General features: G+C 39.3%; 1 protein-coding gene and 1 long non-coding RNA gene across 2 annotated transcripts in view; one reads left to right on the forward strand and one right to left on the reverse strand.

Moving 5' to 3' along the window:
• Positions 1–21,193, reverse strand: part of LOC135107546 (uncharacterized) — a 114,956-nt gene that overhangs the window by 81,207 nt on the left and 12,556 nt on the right. The window lies entirely within an intron of this gene.
• The window catches only part of LOC135107545 (tachykinin-like peptides receptor 86C), a 154,100-nt gene that overhangs the window by 70,498 nt on the left and 62,409 nt on the right, over positions 1–21,193 (forward strand). Inside the window, 2 exon segments of the mRNA XM_064017531.1 lie at positions 15,262–15,349; positions 15,351–15,364. Of these exon segments, the coding sequence (XP_063873601.1) occupies positions 15,262–15,349; positions 15,351–15,364 (102 nt within the window).

The raw sequence follows: 21,193 nt of genomic DNA on the forward strand, positions 1-21,193 counted from the left end.
ATAACAAAATGCAGTTTGTCAATGGAGTACTGGAAAAAATAGCGGCTACAAATTCAGGGAAAAAGAGTATTGAACAATTAAAGTTAATTTTGTATAATCATATAAAAATCTACGTAAAAAATAGCGGCTACAAATTCAGGGCAAAAGAGTATTGAACAATTAAAGTTAATTTTGTATAATCATATGAAAATCTACGTAATATTTATTTATTTATAATTTATTTATTATTATAATGTCCACCATCCAGTCCTATGTAAAATTCTGCCCTGGAGGTAACGATGGTAAGCGTTAGATGCGTTACAACCATATAAGTGAGATACATATGGAAAAATATAAACGAGATATAAATACTTTTCACTCTTAGCCTTTTGATTTCTGGACAACAATGATATAACACTTTTTTGTTCGTATGAGTAATAATAGACGTTCTGCTACGCTAAGATATAACTATAGGTATTACATTAATTTAATTACTTAATTATTCTTCATGTGAGTGGCGTCTACTGAAATTATATAGTAAATCTGTGCCAGACTATTTCAATAAGCCTGTCAAGAAGCCATAGCAATCCCCTGGTTTCAGAGAACGTATTGTACTTAATCTGTTAAAGTATTCAAGCGTATCAATATTAAAAAAAGGTTCAAACGTTCGGCACTGGAGCGAGTAACCGACGGACTAATTGACTGAGTGATTGATTGGTTAAGCTTTTGCGCAACAGTATACAGATCATGTTGCGAGCACTTGGCCTCACCATTCCATCAAAGTCACTGCGTCAGCGTTTTGTGCGTTCATTTTGCGTTCAGGTAAATAACGTATAGAACTGTGTAATGGTAAAGATGACAACAATTATGACGGTAATGAAGGTGGTGATTATGATGAACTAACTGAATGATGGGAGGCAATTATATATATATATATATATATATATATATATATATATATATATATATATATATATATATATATATATATATATATATATATATATATATATATATATATATATATATATATATATATATATATATATATATATATATATATATAAGTTTGGTTTACAAGGTCATTGATGAATAAGAAGAAGAAAATGGGTGGCAGGACAGAACCCTGAGGAACCACTGTGTTAATAGGTTTAGGAGAAGGACAGTGACCGTCTACCTCAGCAGCAATAGATCGGTCAGAAAGGAAACTTGAGATAAAGTTACAGAGAGAAGGATAGAAGCCGTAGGAGGGTAGTTCGGAAATCATAGCCAAACTCTATCAAAAGCTTTTGATATGTTCAAGGCAACAGCAAAAGTTTCACCAAAATCTCTAAAAGAAGATGACCAAGACTCAGTAAAGAAAGCCAGAAGATAACCAGTAGAGTGGCCTTGACGGAACCCATGCTGACGATCAGATAGAAGGTTGTAAAGTGAGAGATGTTTAAGAATCTTCTTATTGAGGATAGATTCAAAAGCTTTCAATAGGTAGAAAATTAATGCAATAGGACGATAGTTTGAAGGATTAGAACGGTCAACCTTTTTAGGAACAGGCTGAATGTAGGCAAACTTCCAGCAAGAAGGAAAGAGTTTGACTAGGCAAGGTGCAAACACGGAAGCGAAGTTTCGGAGAACAATAGGAGGGACCACATCAGGTCTATAAGCCTTCCGACGGTTAAGGCCAGCGCGGGGATGGAAAACATCATTGCAAAGAATTCTAATAGGTAACATTAAGTACTCAGAGGGTGGAGGAGAGGGTGGAACAAACCCTGAATCGTCCAAGGTAGAGTTTTTAGCAAAGGTTTGAGCGAAGAGTTCAGCTTTAGAGCTAGATGTGATAGCAGTGGTGCCATATGGTTGAAATAAAGGAGGGAAAGAAGAAGAAGCAAAGTTATTGTTGATGTTTTCGGCTTGATACCGTAAGACATGTGGGGAGTTAGTTCCTGAAAGACTTTCACACTTTCTATTAATGAAGGAGTTTTTTGCTAGTCGGAGAACAGACTTGGCATGGTTCAGTGCAGAAATGTAAAGCGCATGAGATTCGGGTGAACTTTATATTTCTGCCCTGAACCATGCCAAATGGTGGAGGAGATCTGTCAGATACATGCAGCTCACTTACAAATGCACAAATATATGAGGGACAGAGGTCTAGAGGATAAAAATAATTCCACAAAACAATAATGAGCTCCGTGCTATAGGAAAACGAATTCTTTTTGTCGTTCTCTTTTCCTCATTTATTTTCACGTTGCTGAAACTACCAAGGCATCCCTTGGATCAACTTTTTCCAATATATACAGTCTAATTCCATTTATCTGTATGGTACATAATTTTCTTCCTCTAAAGAGTCGCCTCACTCCAATGAAAAATTAACTGTTCCTAGTCCTTAACTTTCAGTAAATCTATGCTTTCCTTTACATCGTATTTAAAACCAATGCATCATCTTTCCTTACAAAATATTCTCTCTCTCTCTCTCTCTCTCTCTCTCCTCTCTCTCTCTCTCTCTCTCTCTCTCTCTCTCTCTCTCTCTCTCTCTCTCTCTCTCTCTCTCTCTCTCTCTCTCTCTCTCTCTCTCTCTCTCTCTCTCTCTATATATATATATATATATATATATATATATATATATATATATATATCTGACCGTGCAAGTCTCGTGTGTAAAAGTATACATTTCTTTTAATTTTCTACAGCAACTATCATACCGATCACTGGTTTCAGGAAGCTCGACACGAGTGGAAAGACAATTTCAGAACAGTCCCATTTTTATTTGTCTCTGAATGGTACTAAAGCAAAAAGTGTCGTAAAGTAAGTCGTAAAACATGAGCAGCATGGTTGTGGAGGCTCCCTGTCACGTAGGCTGTTGGCTTCGAGTGTCCGATTGTCATCAACAATTTTTGAGGATTCTGTTGAAAGAGACATTCAGACCTTGCTCGCTCTTTTAGTGGAGCGTGGCAATCTTGCATGGTCTACATTGGCTCTGTGACGTTATTCCGACGTCGTGTATCCTTGTTGTATCCTTCAGCATCCCTGATAGTGTCTTCTGCCAGCATCTCGACACTCGGCGGTCTTGTATGAGTGCAGGAATGTTTGTGTGCCCGTCGTCTTCCGCTGCTCTGCGTAGTTGTTTTAATACACTGACTGTTACCAAGCACGGTTATCCTTTACTACCTCAAGTATTATGCAAATGACGTTCAACGCACAATTCTGACCTGGCAGTGACGGTTATGGGCAAATCACATAATGGATTGAATTCAAGCAGAATTCGTTGGTAAAGAGTAGTAATATTGATAATAAAAATAATAATGTAAAAGTACCATAAGTAGTTAACTCGTGCAGTGAAGAATTTTTTTTTTTTTTTTTAAGATTTTTTAATGAGTCGCATTTAAATATAAAAATTACTGACCTCCACTTTCATTAACTATAGTTGGTCTTTTTGAGATGCTTGTAAAATCAGGTACTGCTCGTCAAAACGTGTCTTTCACGATGTATACCGCGTACACTGTTATAGATAGAGAAAAGTAAACCGATCGGGAATATATTCTACTATCTATTCAGTTTGAATGAACGATTATACAACTGGCATTCTGTCTTTTATAGGTACGGATTTGTCTTGTACACCAGCAATAAGTGGACAGTGCTAATCAAAAAACATTTCAAAAGAAAAAAACTAACCTACTGGTTTAGTGTGTCAGTTTAGTAATTCCTTCCGATCTAGAAAAGCGATCATTGCTGGGTTTTAGACACACACAGACTACTAACTGGCCATTCCGCTTATGGTTTTAAAACGTTTTAGTGGTCGGCTATAAAAAGTGGTCATGTCGAGGCAAATAACACCAATGAAGGGCTCGTGAAAACACACATTCGTTCACATTGGTTGAAATGCCTGCGATCAAAACTGTAAGCATTGCTGCTGGAAAAACACATCCATGCATCTGAACGTAGAACTTGTCGATGGGTAGTGATTCTTTGTAATTTTTTTTTTTTTCACTTGCGCTGCAAATTAATATCTTGAGAGGATGCCAGTCCATAAATTACTCTGACAAATATTATTTGGATGATAAAAAATAATTCTTAAATAATTTCCAGCATGTTTGTTTGAAATGTTGGGGTGTTAGCATATCTCTCTCTCTCTCTCTCTCTCTCTCTCTCTCTCTCTCTCTCTCTCTCTCTCTCTCTCTCTCTCTCTCTCTCTCTCTCTCTCTCTCTCTCTCTCTCTCTCTCTCTCTCTCTCTCTCTCTCTCTCTCTCTCTCTCTCTCTCTCTCATACAGAATAAAGCAAGACATCATGTGAACGTCTTCTCTAATGTAATTCACCTTCTGCTGAGGATAAGGAAAGCGACGCTAACTCTGACGCTGATAAAATAAGGACTATAGCGACGATGGCAGTGAAGGTGACAAGTACCACTTGTACAAGCCTGGCTCAGTGTTCCTTGATGCACCCCATGGCTAAGTGGTAACGATGATGATGATGATGGTGACAGCGATAGAAAATAATGATATTACCACTACAATAATAGCAGCAACTACAAGAACAACAACAACAACAACAACAACAAACTACTACTACTACTACTACTACTACTACTACTACTACTACTACTACTACTGCTACTACTACTACTACTGCAACTACTACAACAACTATTACAAAATAATAATAATAATAATAATAATAATAATAATAATAATAATAATAATAATAATAATAATAATAATAATAATAATAATAATAACAATAATAATAATAATAATAATAATAATAATAATAATAATAATAATAATAATAATAATAATAATAACTGCATCCACAACAACAATAACAAGTATCCTAACAATAATTGTAATAATATTGGAACCAATGATGTTACATAATTCAAACAACAACAACAAAAACAACAAGTATCCTAACAATAATTATAACAATACTGAAACCAATGATGATACATAATTCCAACAGCAACAAGAACAACAACAACAATAACAAAAACAATAATAATAATAATAACAATAAATCACTTACAAAATACTGCAAGTTGGAAAAGCTGAAAGGAAACTCTTAAGGACGGTAGGCTAATGGAGAAGCGCAGCTGAAAGCACAACGTGAATCCAGGTGTTCAGGAAAATATTTACTTGCCACCTACGTAAGAGGAGAAAATGATGGAGTGTTATTTCGTGCCGGCCAACTTCGCCTCGCCTGTCTTCACCTCATTTCTCTTGTCCTCGCCTCTCCTCGTCTCGTCTTTTCTTGCCTCGCCGTCACATACTATCACACTGCTGCCTTGTCACGTAGTATGCTTCTATTTGTCTGTTAATGTCTCTCTCTTCTTTCCTTCTTTGATTTATTTTCCTTCCTTTTCTTTCTATCCGTACTCTCTCTTCTTTTGGCTTTCTATTTTTTTCCTCCATTTCTTCCCTTTCTTTCTCACTTTTCTTTCTTTTCTTCTTTGTTTTTTTTCTAATTCTCTCTCTCTCTCTCTCTCTCTCTCTCTCTCTCTCTCTCTCTCTCTCTCTCTCTCTCTCTCTCTCTCTCTCTCTCTCTCTCTCTCTCTCTCTCTCTCTCTCTCTCTCGTAGCCATCCCGGACGTTCTCTACGAAATCATATTCCACATAGGTTTTTTCCCCAGACTACAGATTTCGTGCCGCCGGAGTACCTAGGCCCCTAGGGAGATGAAGGTCGGATGAGACGAGACGTACAGGATTTGAGTAAGGAATGAAGATCTTGGGATTGAGAAAAGGATTGGAAGGTAAAAGAAACAGAGAGACGAGTGGAGACAAGCATAAAACGGAGACGTAACTGGAAAGAAGTAACGCTCAGGAGGAGGAAAAGAAGGGATTGCAGGGGGCATCTATGGTGTATCCCGTGATCAATGCTTTCGGGAGGAGGAGGACGAGGAAGATTGTATATATATATATATATATATATATATATATATATATATATATATATATATATATATATATATATATATATATATATATATATATATATATATATATATATATATATATATATATATATATATATATATATATATATATATATATATATATATATATATATATATATAAAACAGGATATCGATGGCACACTACAGGGAGGATGCCAGGAAGGAGTCTCTCAGTTCGCCGCTCTGGCTGGACAAATTAAACGAAATGTTCTGAGGGAAAGCTTTCCGATGTTGTGATAAAACTGAACACACCCACACCCACACACACACACACACACACACACACACACACACGCCAACTGAAGCACTTTCACTCACTCAGCTGACGTTTTCGAATGATGGGATGAATCATGAATGAGGCAAAAGAGAGAGGTCCTTCCTGGCCGCCTCGCACTCTGCTGACGGGGCTGATTGGGCGCGCCGGGAGGGTAGGGCGGACATACGCACGGCGCATCTGGTCAAACATACCAAACGGAAGTCAAATTACTGCATCGGTCCACATTGGGATATGAAATGAACTGCCGTTGATAGCAGAGGGGAATAAAACTGCACTTAGTATGTACCCACTTCAGCCAATAAGACGAGGAAAAGAGTTACCAAAATATCATTGAGTGTTTATTGCATGTCCAAACTAAGAAAAAAGTGGTTTATCCCCTATTTTGGCTTCAACTTAAAGAGCTTCGATAATATCCAAGTAAAAAGATTAAAAAAAAGTTAGCAGGGAATCAAGTGTATTAATGTACTGCATGTACAGGAGGAAAAAGTTATGTATATATAATGTTTTACCTAAATTTAAAAATCCTCGTCAATGGCTAGAAAAAGAGCAAAAATATATATAAAAAAATAGATGGTACAATAAAGAAACGCCAAGGAATATTATGCTCTACGCAATGCGAGTGCCTGTAACCATCCAATACGAAAAATACAATTCCATACATCAGCTTCAGTTTTTGAGCTCCTCAGTCCCACCCACCACTACTGCCTTGAAATATCCCTAAGGCATATCTAGGTTCACAACAATTTACTGGGTAAGTGATGAAAGTCGTAATTTTATTCACTCGTCTTGATAAACTGCATCTGCGAGATTTTGTTAAACAGCTTAGAGAGAGAGAGAGAGAGAGAGAGAGAGAGAGAGAGAGAGAGAGAGAGAGAGAGAGAGAGAGAGAGAGAGAGAGAGAGAGAGAGAGTGAGAGTGTTAATATACTGAAAGATGACACATGTAATTGCTCTCTACAACAAAACACCTCCACGCGTACAGTATTACGACCCTTCAATCAATGCACCAGTATAATTTCTTTTTTTTTTTTTCATTCTAGCCAGAAGAAAGAAATGAGAAAAATGCTGGATTCACTTGTCACACACACACACACACACACACACACACACACACACACACACACACACACACACACACACACACACACACACACACACACATACACAACAAACAAACAAACAAACAAACATGTTGGTGGTGTGAATGTCAGTTAGTATACCTTTGATGTGCGCTCCCAACACTTCAGCAGGGCACCTTCAATTCTGCCCCACACCACAACATAGGGACAAAACTAATGTCAATAGCGCTCTCTCTCTCTCTCTCTCTCTCTCTCTCTCTCTCTCTCTCTCTCTCTCTCTCTCTCTCTCGTTGATGAATGATATGATTTGTGGAGGGGCGTGAGTGCAAGTGGATAATTACACTGATCAGCATAACTTCCGGCACAATCTTCTGCTTCATCACAATTCCCATTCCCTAATGTTACTTTATCACCTCGAGGGCTGAATCACATCTGCGTGGGGTCTATGCAGGTGCACTAACAACAGAAACAAACGTGCTCCATCAAATTTTCAGTCCACTACAAGCGGCGCTGAGGTTAACCCATTCACTAGCTTCCAGACCTTTAAGTTGTTACGAGCGCTATTATAAAATTTTATTGCGCAAGTGTAGGATAATAATTTTAGTCATCAATGAGTTTAAAAAAAGTACTGAGCGTTTCGGGGCAGGTGTTACATCGTTTTTTGGGAATAACTCTAACAGACTGATGAATCAGGATCACATCTTAACAGAACGTGTTTCAGATACTGTGCTAATTTTCGTCATTATGGTCACGTGAGAGAAGTGGGTAATACAGCCAATTACTCTTACAAATTAACGAGTGTAAGATCCAGACATCGGCTGGACGCACAAAAGTGTCAACGATGGCGACCTCGGCTTCGTCCCTACAGAGCATTCTAGTCCTAAGTGACAAGTGATGCTCCTACCACTGCCAGCATTACCATGAATCCACAGTGATGTCAAGGAAAACTTATGATCTTTCTCCTTTTCGAGACAATGTTACACATCATCAGCGTAATATATTTTATTTAACTTTGCCCATAATACGAGTGACAAGAAAATAATACTTTAGAATAATCTATATTAGAATAGACGGGAGTTTTAATTAAGGAAAGAGAATTTAGGAACTTCAGCTTAATATTAAAACGTCATGTTAGGGCCGTCCACACACCTTATGGAAAGCAGATCAAAAGAAAATCAAGCCACAGCTGTCTAGCGAGGAAACCCGAGTTGGCCTTAGGTGGGAATAATGAAGTTGGCTTTTCAGTCTGACATCATATGGAAACATTTCATAGTCAGCTTCAACTTATGTACATGGGAGTCTGTGATGCGAACATGCTGAGCAGCCATTAGATCTCGGTGTGAACATGTTATTCTAATCCGTCTGTTACAGCTTCCCAGGGCAATAATAATAGGTGTCTTGCAGGTGGACATGGCAGGAGGGAGCGAAATGGAAAACAGGATATTTTCTTGGTTAAGGCGTTCATTCAAGTGTGTAACTGGTTAAAAACACTGGAAGACAAATTATTTTCAGCAGAAAACAGTAATTAATGCACTCAAGGTGGTATTCATCATAAGGGGGGTTCATCAACTCTACAATTAGGAAAGATCAACAGCTTCACTGAGGTATTCACAAACACACGAGGAATTTCAGGAAACTCATTATATTATGTAAATGGAATGCTGCGATGAACAAAAGAAACACCCGGAACGTTTTCCGTTACCATTGTAGGCGGGAATGAGACAAGTAAGCTCCTCGTGAGAGGAGCCAGCCTTTTCATTTGAAGCAGTACAGGAGATAGTAAATTTAAAGCACATCTGACAGCATGAAGGCAAAAAAAAAAAATCTCCAGAAGTGTCAGGGTATCGGAGACTCGCACACAATGGGAAACTTTATTCCTGCCCACCAACTCACAAGCATTTGAAATTACCTGAAACTAATCAAACTTCCCAACAATTCAACACCTCAGACAAGTAATGTTGCACTTCATGAAGACGAGTAATCAAAACTATGGAAGCAAAATATCTTTTAACTCGATGATTTTTTTTTTTTTTACAGAAAACTGGTTGTGATTTGGGTGCAGTTGTAGACAGATAATGGAGGGATAAGACGCCCTTATATATTCTCAATCCCCTTGGTTGGAAAATTCCTTTCGCGCAATCACGAGACCGACATTACCATTCACATGACCACAACTTATCTTCATCACGATGGCTTCCTCACCTGCCTGCTCGTATCGAATGAGGTCAGAATTTAGAGGGCAACAAATATTTCAAAAGTTGTGGATGAACATCATGTGGGCGAGGCAGAAGGCTCCTGTACCTTTAACTCTCTTAACCAAGAAAAGCCGCGGACCAGGTATACGAGTAAGAGACATTTCCTCCTACCTGGAGATTCTCTTGGGAGGCAATATCAAACACTGACAAGAATCCGTAGGAGATACTTATTGTTCGGATGCTTCTACCATTTCCACCAAATTCGCTGTTGTTCCACCGACATAAAGATAAACTTTATTGCCAGGTAACCAAGGCGGCCTTAGCGACAGCGGCTATTTGTTTCCCGGCAACCATTCTCTACTGTGCTGGCCATTGCGAGGTAATTACAAGGACCAGATGGAAACCAAAAGGATGCACACAAAACCTCAAACTCCCACCCATCTAGTGTTTACCACAACTTCTTCAGCGTTTGTCTAGTAATCTTTTTTCTGCTGGTGTCGTCAACTACTCTGAGCCGCCGTGAGATGAGCCATTTCAGTGCACAAAAATCCGGGGCTCAGGTCTGGACTTTTTCCACTCAGCGAGGAAGACAGTATGGCATTGTGTGCGGGTAAAGAGAATGTGTTGCCAAATGCTGGTTCATTAAGAACAAAGTTCTGAAGCAGCATCCAGTTTTAATTTTAGGCGTGGCCTAGTAATTTGACCTCAGACAGTGGCAAATGTGGTGTGTGTGTGTGTGTGTGTGTGTGTGTGTGTGTGCATTTCATCAGAACAAGGCTACACTTAAGAGTTCGTCACCATCATCAGTATCTCTGTATCCACTTCCCATTTATTCCAGGCCAACACAACACACTTCTAATCTCATCTCTCCTAGAACTCAGTCTACCTTGCCGTCTTTAAATATCAGTGGCTCTCCTTTTCTGTAGCTATCATCACAACGTGCTACGAAATTTCACCTCCCTTCACCATATTTATGACTTACTTTGATGTCTAAGCTTCAAGAACATTATAATAAAAGAAAACTATATTTCAGAAAGGATATAAGTTTGGTGGAGTCAGTATAAAAGAGGATTATTAAAAAGGTACTTCCTTATGAAAGAAGATTAAAGGTTTTTAATATACATTCCTTAAAGAGACGGGTAGATAAAGAGGGGATCCGATGGAGGTACTTAAGGGGTGTAACAGGGAGGACAAAAAAAAAAAAAAATCCTCAAGGGTCAGAAATCAGGAAACGACAAGGAATAAGGTGTTCAAGCTTGATAAAGTTATATTAAGAGAGAGAGAGAGAGAGAGAGAGAGAGAGAGAGAGAGAGAGAGAGAGAGAGAGAGAGAGAGAGAGAGAGAGAGAGAAAGAGAGAATGAAAAAGAGAGAATGGGAAGAAATAATAAAGCGTTTCAGAATATGGGAACTAGTCGCAGTCAAACTGTCATCAGCGCGAGTGACAAGGTGAGGCACTGCGGTAAATTGGTGGGATGCGAAACTAAACTCCTCCAGTCTCTCCCTCCAGCGGTGCCTTAAAACATTTCCTCCATCTCACTGTCTCTTACCTTTCTACCATCCTTTTGTCTTCGAGGCTTTTCTCATTTCCTTCCCCTTCCATCTCCTCCCCATCCTCCCTTTGGGTCCGTCGTGCCGTGACGTGCCTTAGCAGGACCACCGCAAGAAACATTGTCCTTTGGTGGAGGCAGGGAAGAATTTTAAAATATAAAAGTAACGGAAGTGGCAGGAAAATTTTGTGAGGTTATATGGGAAAGGGTTATGAAAGGAAACATAGTGGCAATAGTGGAGGTGGTTAGTAATGGTGGTGGTGGTGGTGGTGCTGGGATTATTATCATTATTATTATTATTTTATTATTATTATTATTAGTGGTAGTAGTGGTGGTAGTAGTAGTAGTAGTAGTAGTAGTAGTAGTAGTAGTAGTAGTAGTAGTAATGGTGGTGGAAGTGGTGGTAGTAGCAGTAGGAATAACAGTAGTAGTAGTAGTAGTAGTAGTAGTAGCATGATTATTATTATTATTTGTATTCATTTATCTTATTTCATTTAACTTTATTTTTTGTTAAGATGCATCAGAGGCCGACTATTGCATTAGGCTGCACATTGAAGACACTGAAAGGAAACCCAGAGCTAGCGTGAGCAGACGGAGTACCTGCCAACACTACCTATACACTCTTGCATTAGCTAAGTTCAGGTTTTCTTGTGTGCTTTCCTTGACCTGGATCACGACAAAAGTTAATGAGTGTGGAGAGGGAACAGCAAGAATTTCACTGAAGCAAGAAGGTGACTATTCACTACTTGGTAATACACATAAGATGATCTGTAGGCACCGTTTAGACGTTAGTGTAATCTGTGAGCACACTTACAACAGCTGTTTTGCTATTTACGATAACTGTTGCTTCCTCTCTTATTATGGAATGTTGCAAGTGTGTGTGTGTGTGTGTGTGTGTGTGTGTGTGTGTGTGTGTGTGTGTGTGTGTGTGTGTGTGTGTGTGTGTGTGTGTGTGCGCGAGGGTGTCGAGCCAAGCCGAGGACAAGATTACATGCGAATAAGAACAAGCAACATTCTCTCACTTTTTTTTTTTTTTTTCCATCTGCTAAGTTCGTTCTTAAAAACTTTTCTCTTTTCTTTTTTCTCGTGTTCCATTGTCTCATACCATTCCTGCTTCTTTTTCTTTCCTTGGGTGCTTTCATTTCCATCTTGCTCCTTCTGTTCCTGCCTCTCCTCACCTGCTGCGTCTCCTCTTACGCCTCCTTTTTGCCCTCCTTACCGATATTGCTCTCTCTCTCTCTCTCTCTCTCTCTCTCTCTCTCTCTCTCTCTCTCTCTCTCTCTCTCTCTCTTGTTTCTAAGGCTCACTTCTCTTCCCCGTTTCTAAGGCTCACTTCTCTTATTAAATTATTAGACGTATTTGCGCCAGCTTGCTGTATAGAAGGCCTTGAAGGAAGATGGGAAAAAAAGTGCTACCATGGAGCTGTGGTCGCATCTATCTCGCTTTTCCGCTACACATTTTTTTTTTTTTTTACTGGTAAATTTTCATGATGACGGAATTTTTACAGTTCGATATGTTTCAACAGGATTTCTCGACCATGCCGCATTAGGAGGTAAGATTATTATGTCCCGAAATCAAATTCATTGCTGTGGAAAAGAGAGGCAGACAGAAAAACACGCAGAAACAGACACCCAAACAAACGGTGACGGACAGACGGAGAGGCAGACGACTCTCTCAGAAATACAGATTTGTTTTCTAGTCTGGTCAATCAGAATGTATGTACTCTGTAAAACACACTGCTTCCCCTGATATTTCTATCTCTCTCTCTCTCTCTCTCTCTCTCTCTCTCTCTCTCTTTGTCGCACCCAACAGAAGGAAGATAAAGGTTATTGGTATAGAAGTGGTGGAAACATTTCATATTCAACAGATATCAGATGCTGAATACACACACACACAGACACACACACACACACACACACACACACACACACATACACACACACGAAAGATAAATAAAACATTATATTAAACCTCAACTTTTCAATCATAAACCCGTGGAGGCGGAAGAAATGAGACCATCAAAGAGGCGAGTCAAAGTATCCATCAGACTTTGCTTGGTCCTTGTAGTTCAAACAGATTGTTTGAACTAAAAACTTTGTTTATCTCTGAGGTCCGGGCCTCTGTGTGGTGTCCTGGTAACACTCTTATTTCATCAGGTATTACCATATGTGTGACTAGTGTCCTGCTCTTGCTCTTATGAAAGGTTTTTAGAGCAAATTCCAACAACAACAACAACAACTACTACTACTACTACTACTACTACTACTACTACTACTACTACTACTACAGTTACAACAACAACAACAACAACAAAAATCACTACTACTACTACTACTACTACTACCGGTGCTACTTCAAATCTTCGTTCCAAATATGTTATCGGCAGTAGAAGTAGTAATGGTAATAGTAGTAGTAGTAGTAGCAGTTGACACCAAAACCAGAGACGATGAGCGCGGGGGCTACGAAGTTAGATCTAAGAAAAGGAGAAGAAAATTGGTCTTCAAACAGATTCAGAGTGGCAGATGACTAAAAATGAAATCAATAACCAAGTCTCTAGTGTAAAGTCAATAGGAAGCTTTTACAGAGCAAATAAATGTGCCACGTTAAGCCTACTGTGTGTTTGTAGTTTCCCTTATAGTTCCTATGATAACAAGATGATGCCACCTTGTTGTTTATTTATATCTTCTACGAGCTGGCTTGTTTATACCTCCCCACGTAGACGCGCTGCTGCCCTAACCATTTACGCTGTCATATTTAAGCCACTCCTGATACGTGGCACTGCTGGAAGGAAGGAAAGAAAGGGAGAAGAATGAAAGAATAGAACAAGACTGAAGGAAGGAATGAGAGAAAGGGAGAGGAGTGCGAGAAGGAATGAAAGAAAGGGAGAGGAGTGAAAGGGAAGGAATGAAAGGGAGGGGAGTGCGAGAAGGAATGAAAGAAAGGGAGAGAACTGAGACCGATGGAATGAAAGAGAGTGGATTGAAAGGGAAGGAAGGAAAGAAAAGGAGAGAACTAAGGGGGGAAGGAAGGAAAGAAAAGGAGAAAGCTGAGAGGGAAGGAAGGAAGGAATGAAAGAGAATGAAAGGGAAGGAATGAAAGAAAGGGAGACGACTGAGAGGTGCAGGGAATGAAAGAAAGGGAGGAGAACTGAGAAAGAAGGAATGAAAGAAGAGAGGAGGACTGGAAGGAACGAAAGAATGGGAGTGGGCTGAAAGGGAAGGAATAAAAAAAAGACAAAGGAATGGAAAAACAAACATAATAACACTAACAGCCTCTGAGTTGTTTTCATCCCTTTGCTCACTGCACAATATTTATTTTTGTACAAGTACTCTAAAACTTTTATAATACTTAATGGAATGAAAATGGGAAAGCAAATTATGTACCACTGCATTTCTGTGAGTCCCCATCGACCTTTTTCCTGTGACGGTTTATGGAACATCTGGGAGGCAGGGTAGTCAAGATGCATGTAATTAAATTTAGAAATATCGCACATTTATTCCATATATAAATTCAGTGCTGCCTAAACCTGCTACCTGAAACCGTGGCTTGACAAGGCCATTTTAAATATGAAAAGGGTAAGGGTAATTTTTATGTTTGGTGCAAATAACTCAGATCCAGAAAACTGCGCTGCATTAGTTAAAAATCTAAAAAAGAAAAAAAAAATTCCTTTTGATTTTCTGAATTACACTGCACCAAAGGAATTCAAGTATAAAAAGCACACAACGCACCGCACACAATCACCCACTCCACACCCAATCCACAAACATATGTCTCTTTCATGCACACACACACACACACACACACACACACACACACACACACACACGCACACACACACACACACCATCATCACCACCAACCACCACCACCACCACCACCACCACCACCATCACCACCAACAACAACAACAACCACACACACACACACACATTGTCAGCTTCAATGTTTTCGTTCCATTACCTGAGGCTAACTACGAGTATTTCTCTCCCTCCACCACCACCACCACCACCACCACCACCACCACCACCCTCCAAGCCTCCATCGTCTTCCTTTCTGTGCACGTCACATCATCGCTTCACTACTTCATCTGCCACCTTCCACCCACCGTATTCCTGTATATCTCCATCACTCTTCAGTTTCTCCTCCTGTGTGTTCCTGCCGCTCCACCACCCTGCATCCCTGCCTCATCAACATCTCATTGCCTCGTAGCCTGCCTAAACCGGTGTTCCCTTCTCTCCTCAGCGACTGGCCGTTCGGTGCCGTCTACTGCACCATCAGCAACTTTATGGCCAACGTGACCATCTCAGCAAGTGTGTTTACTCTCATGGCCATTGTCCTTCGATAGGTGAGTCCGTGGCACTTGTTCAGAAGCGCTTTGTTCTCCCACCACGACTATTTCTCAAAAGGTTAGAGAGATATTTAGCCGGGTTCTCAAGAGTGTTTCTTGTGTTAACAATGCAGAAATTATGTTAATTTGTCACTAGAACCATAAAAGCAAACCTTAAAAACCTGTGTAATTTCAACTACAGCCTTTTGAAAGTAATTGAGATGGGAAGCAGGACGTTTTTCAGAATACTGTCGTGTGTGTGTGTGTGTGTGTGTGTGTGTGTGTGTGTGTGTGTGTGTATGTGTGTGTGTGTGTGTGTGTGTGTGTGTGTGTGTGTGTGTGTGTGTGTGTGTGTGTGTGTGTGTGTGTGTGTGTGTGTGTGTGTGTGTGTGTGTGTGTGTGTGTGTGTGTGCGTCTGTGTGTGTGTGTCGTAAATAGAGTTATGATTTTTATATCGTGTTGGACAATATATGTCATCGTTTTAAATGAATGTTTTGAAAAATGTAATCTTCCAACGTTAACGAGTTTGTGGTGAATAAAACATGCATTTATCTGTATATGAGAGAGAGAGAGAGAGAGAGAGAGAGAGAGAGAGAGAGAGAGAGAGAGAGAGAGAGGAGAGAGAGAGAGAGAGAATGAAGGAAAGCAGACTTAAAGGGAGTTAATAAAGGAGAAGCGCCAGGAATCCTTCGAGAGAGTCCCTTGCTCCCTTCCCTTTCTCCTTTCCCTCCCCTTGCCTCCCTGCTCTCCCCTCGCCCTGGATTCTCAGGAATGCCGCCAGATAATGCCAGTCTTCAAATTTTCCATAATACTCTGTCAAAAAACGCTCTCTTACCTAGTGAATGTTGTCTTGATAATCAGGAAACCAACTGAGAATTATCTCGGTGTTGGCAAAGGAAAAGTTTAAAGAAGGCAATCGTAAAAATGCTGCAAGAAAGAAAAGGAAGTTCAGAGCGGGAGGTGTCTCTCTCTCTCTCTCTCTCTCTCTCTCTCTCTCTCTCTCTCTCTCTCTCTCTCTCTCTCTCTCTCTCTCTCTCTCTCTCTCTCTCTCTCTCATATAAATAATGAAGGTATTAGATGCAGGATTATGTTGAAAAAAATGAAACGTTTTTAGAGGGATAATACTTTTTCCAATATCACCGTTCCAGCTTTTAGTAATGATATGAGTGGGTGACAATACAGTGCTAAAGATAAAAAGAGAAAGGCATAGCAATCTGACGACACAGATAGAAAATTAAGAGAAAAAAGGCTCTGAAAGGAAAAATAAATTGGTAGATATCTGAAAAGAAGTCACGAAAAAAGTTAATTTTATATTCATCACATATACTGAACAGACAATTTCATTGAATCCTTGATGATAATGTACGAGTAGATATATTTCCAGATGAAACAAACCACAAAGAAAATCTAATGTAAGTGAGACCGCTCAGCTATAGACCATCTGCACAAAAATATCCACAAAAATAGGATTCTCAGTTATAACATTACCACAACGACTTTGGCAACGAGGAGCGTTGTCAAAGTCTTTACCACGAAGCTGCTGTGAGCTAGGGTAGAGCTCCTTATAGACTGGATACATTACCTACATTATTCAGTCTTCCTATATATTATCGAAACCCCAGAAGCAGTAGTTGTAAATGAAATACTCACAAATCATAATATAAAATTACCGCCACTTTGAAATGCGTCGTTGAACTTATCAAAATGTTCAATAATACTAATTTACTTTGACAGTAATAGACGAGAGAAGCAAATCAATGGTGAATAATTCTTTTTGCGTTTCCAGCAAAGCATGCGAGGGATTCATCAAAATCTTCCAGTAATGACTCGATTATCAGAGCTTCATCTCGCCAACTCTAAAATATCGGTGGAGGTTGGCGACAATTAATCCTTAAACATTTCGTCGTCCTATCGTTTAACACGCATTCTGCATCATCAAGAAGAAAAACACCCATGACAAAACACGAATAATAATTTCTGTGATTTTGGAAATTGTCCTGATGAGAGACCAAAGCCTTAATTTAAGAATGCAAGCTCTCGTTTCACATTCCCTCAGGCTTTAAAATACCAACAATATGATATTGAATCGTTAATGTAATCTCAATTAATTAACATCTACTGAACACAATACGAGGAATAATTCAGCTATTAAATAAAAATGCCAACCGGTGCCACTAGTGATCTAAAATTCTCTGAATTTTGTCAGCAGTCGGGGCAACTGTACATAATGTGTAAAGGAGAGAAATCATAATAAAATAGAAGCAATGCGCGTGTATATACCAACGTTGTGTTTTTTTTTTTTTTTTTTTTTTGCACGGACTCTTTTTCCCCTTTTCCTTTTTGTTTTGTGGCGACTTTGCAGAGCCGCGGTGAGGTTTGCAGGACAAATGTTACTCTGCAACCACTCCTGATATAACAATATGTGGTGTGTGTGTGTGTGTGTGTGTGTGTGTGTGTGTGTGTGTGTGTGTGTGTGTGTGTGTGTGTGTTGCAACCCTTCATGAAACAAAAGGTGAGAAAGACAGCACAAGTTCCAATGATTTTACTGGGTGCTTCAGAACGCTAAAATGCGTTGACAATAAAATGGATACATCTCAATGAATTATTGGGTCCGATGCCTTTGATAAATTTGTGATGTTTCAGAAGGATTCTAAATGCAAGGAAGTCTGACAGAGTGGAAATACAGGCCTTAGACGAGATGCGTAGATAGATACAGCGGATTAGAAACGCTTAATTAAACGACATGAAAGTGTTTTAGGTATTCGAGTGTTGAGGCAACAGTAGGATTTTATAGGCGAGACAAAAAATGAAAACATTAGAAGAATATATGAAAACATGGGAAGTTGCAAGAAGGCGTCAGATTTACACATACCAGTCGTTACATTAAACATGCCTACCTATTTCCACTATCATCCTCATCAATAAATGAGTTTAATCTTCTGTTAGAGGTCTTTATTGACCCAACACTAACATTCTGATTACTGAGTCTATTCTATTAATCTACCACTGTATTTGAGAATCAGGTTGTTCTTTTTCCATCCAACTTGAACACATTATTCCTTGTCCTGTCCTGATTACTGATCGATAAGGTCTAGCTGCACTGAGATAAAGGTTCACTTAAACACAGGACCGTGGAGATCTACTCATCTAGGGAGCATGGATGGCGTTTATAGACAAGGCACAATCGTGATCAACAATCAAATAACACGTTCCACTGACTTGCACACTGCTTAGCAATTTTCCTCAATTTAAGTCCTCTGATCTGCTGACAATCTTCTCACAAAACTTCACAACTGAGTCTCTAAGCAAATCAGGGGAATTAAGACTGTGCAGAATACTAAACGCTTGGAATGAAAGTGTGGCAGGTTACTTGCCCTCAAACTGAATGTGAAATCTGGTTCACAATTGATTAGCAAAATCTGTACAACCGACCGGCGCGAATTTGTTGCCGTGGAAGAGTTCATTAATCTTCACATGAGAGAGAGAGAGAGAGAGAGAGAGAGAGAGAGAGAGAGAGAGAGAGAGAGAGAGAGAGAGAGAGAGAGTCGTTCACCTACGGTCGTCTGCTAGTCATCTAACCAGTCGTTACCCTACGGCAGTGTTTCCCAAACATTTTCAGCTTGTTACCCAATTTAACATGCCACATTAAGCATGTTACCCCTTTCACAAAATGTTGTCTATATATATATATATATATATATATATATATATATATATATATATATATATATATATATATATATATATATATATATATATATATATATATATATATATATATATATATATATGGCTAAATTAAAAACACTAGAGATATTTTCTTTTATTTATTATATTTGAACATTGTGCATCTCCAATGCTATTGCATGTCAAGAACATCAGTGGGATGAATGGAGTTGCATGCGTGAAGCTATAGTTGAATTCTTGGCTTCGTGGTTGAAAGTGCCAGCCTGGCATCGTTTGCAACATTCAACTAACTTTATTACCTGATTATAATAGGTTTACTTTATAACTTTACATACTAAGTTAACACTAATCTTAATGCCAGATACCGCAATGTTTTCTTGATTTTCAGAATTCTTAACTTTTTTCTGTCACTCTTCCATTACCCCCGAAAAATTGTTAAATTACCCCCAGGGGATAATTTCCCCTCAGTTTGGGAACTACTACCCTAAGGAAAGAGCTCAGAGCTCATACTAAGCGATCTTTAGATAGGACTGAGCCCACCTCACACTCCACACACCGGGACTGCGAGGTTACAATCCCTCAGGTTACATCCCATACCTACTTGGTGCTAGGTGAACAGGGGCTACACATTAAAAGGCTCACCCATTTGCCTCGCTGCACCAAGGACTCGAACCCGGGCCTTCTCGGTTGTGAGCCGAGCGTGCTAACCACTACACTATGCCGTGTGTGTGTGTGTGTGTGTGTGTGTGTGTGCACAAATAAGCTTAATGGAAAGATTTTTCCTGTTGCTCATACGAAAAATAACGTATTATAGATTCCAAAAATTTTTCAGCAACAAACTATGAAAACATGTTTATCAGTTCTCTCTCTCTCTCTCTCTCTCTCTCTCTCTCTCTCTCTCTCTCTCTCTCTCTCTCTCTCTCTCTCCTCTCTCTCTCTCTCTCTCTCTCTCTCTTTCTCTCTTACTTTCCACACACACACCCACACACACACACACACACACACGTTCAGGATTCCTTCCGTCAGTCGCCAGAGAGTGAAGAATCGCAAATCCAAATCTCGTGGAAGGCTAGTCGGGTTTTGCCTTCTCGTGAGAAATTTCTCGATTTGTTTATTCATTGTTACATTTTTATTTATTTATTTATTTATTTATTTTTACGAAAGAAACAAGATGGCTGGCCTCAGGATATGAGCAAATATGGTGAAGGAAGTCCAGGTATAGTGTCATCACCGACAAAAATTAGGAAAAATTCAAGGTACTGCTAAAATCGATTAACTGGAGTGGTGACTTACACACTCATCTCTTATATGTTTCCAGTAGCTCTAGCTGGAAGGTTACCTGCACAGTATCATTCATTAAATCCACAAAGATGATAAAAAAAAAAAATAAGCCAAAAGAAAGGAAAAAAATTGTGGTTTTGCAAGACGTCGTAGATAATTCAAAATCTCTTCAAAAAGACAGAGATAGGCTATAGAAAAACGGATACAACGTTGTGGTCTAAAAGCGGAGGCTCAAAATCTGTGACTCCAACAAAAAAGATGTTGATAAGGCTGGGAACTGCTTGAATAATGAACAGAAAATAAGAGGATATTTCACAAGCATTATAAAGCACGGGGGAGTCAAGGTCAGAGACATATTCATTAGGATACTAATATGATGTTGTGCTATTGCCAGGAAAGAAAGAATGCCCACGTTCGTATAGGCTTGAATATTAAGCAAAAGTCTCATGAAAAAAAATTCAGCTTCTTTATAAACGGTAAAAATCTGAGGCAGTGCCATCTGAATGCGTGAAAACACTTGACGGAAATATGTCAGACAATTTTTAGGTTGATGCAAAAGACAGTCACTGACAGCTAGCAAGGATTCAGAAATACCTGGTACTCGAGTAACACCACAGGCACGTCTGCTGCACAAGTACTTAGCGATATTCCTCAATCATAAGTCCTCTGACCTGTTGAGCGCCAATCACTGGCTGGGTCTTGTAAGAAGACTGCCATATCATAAAAGTTAAGACTGAGGAAGAAGGTAAAACAGCAAAAATTAGTGCGGGTTAGGGAACTTCTGACACGACTGTAATAATCTATGCATGAACCTTTGCGTACAAGTGTTTTTTTTTTTTTTTTTTTTTTTTTTGAAGACGAAAGGCACAGTATCACAGA

Source organism: Scylla paramamosain, chromosome 15 (genome assembly GCF_035594125.1).
Source record: "Scylla paramamosain isolate STU-SP2022 chromosome 15, ASM3559412v1, whole genome shotgun sequence".
NCBI lineage: Eukaryota > Metazoa > Arthropoda > Malacostraca > Decapoda > Portunidae > Scylla > Scylla paramamosain.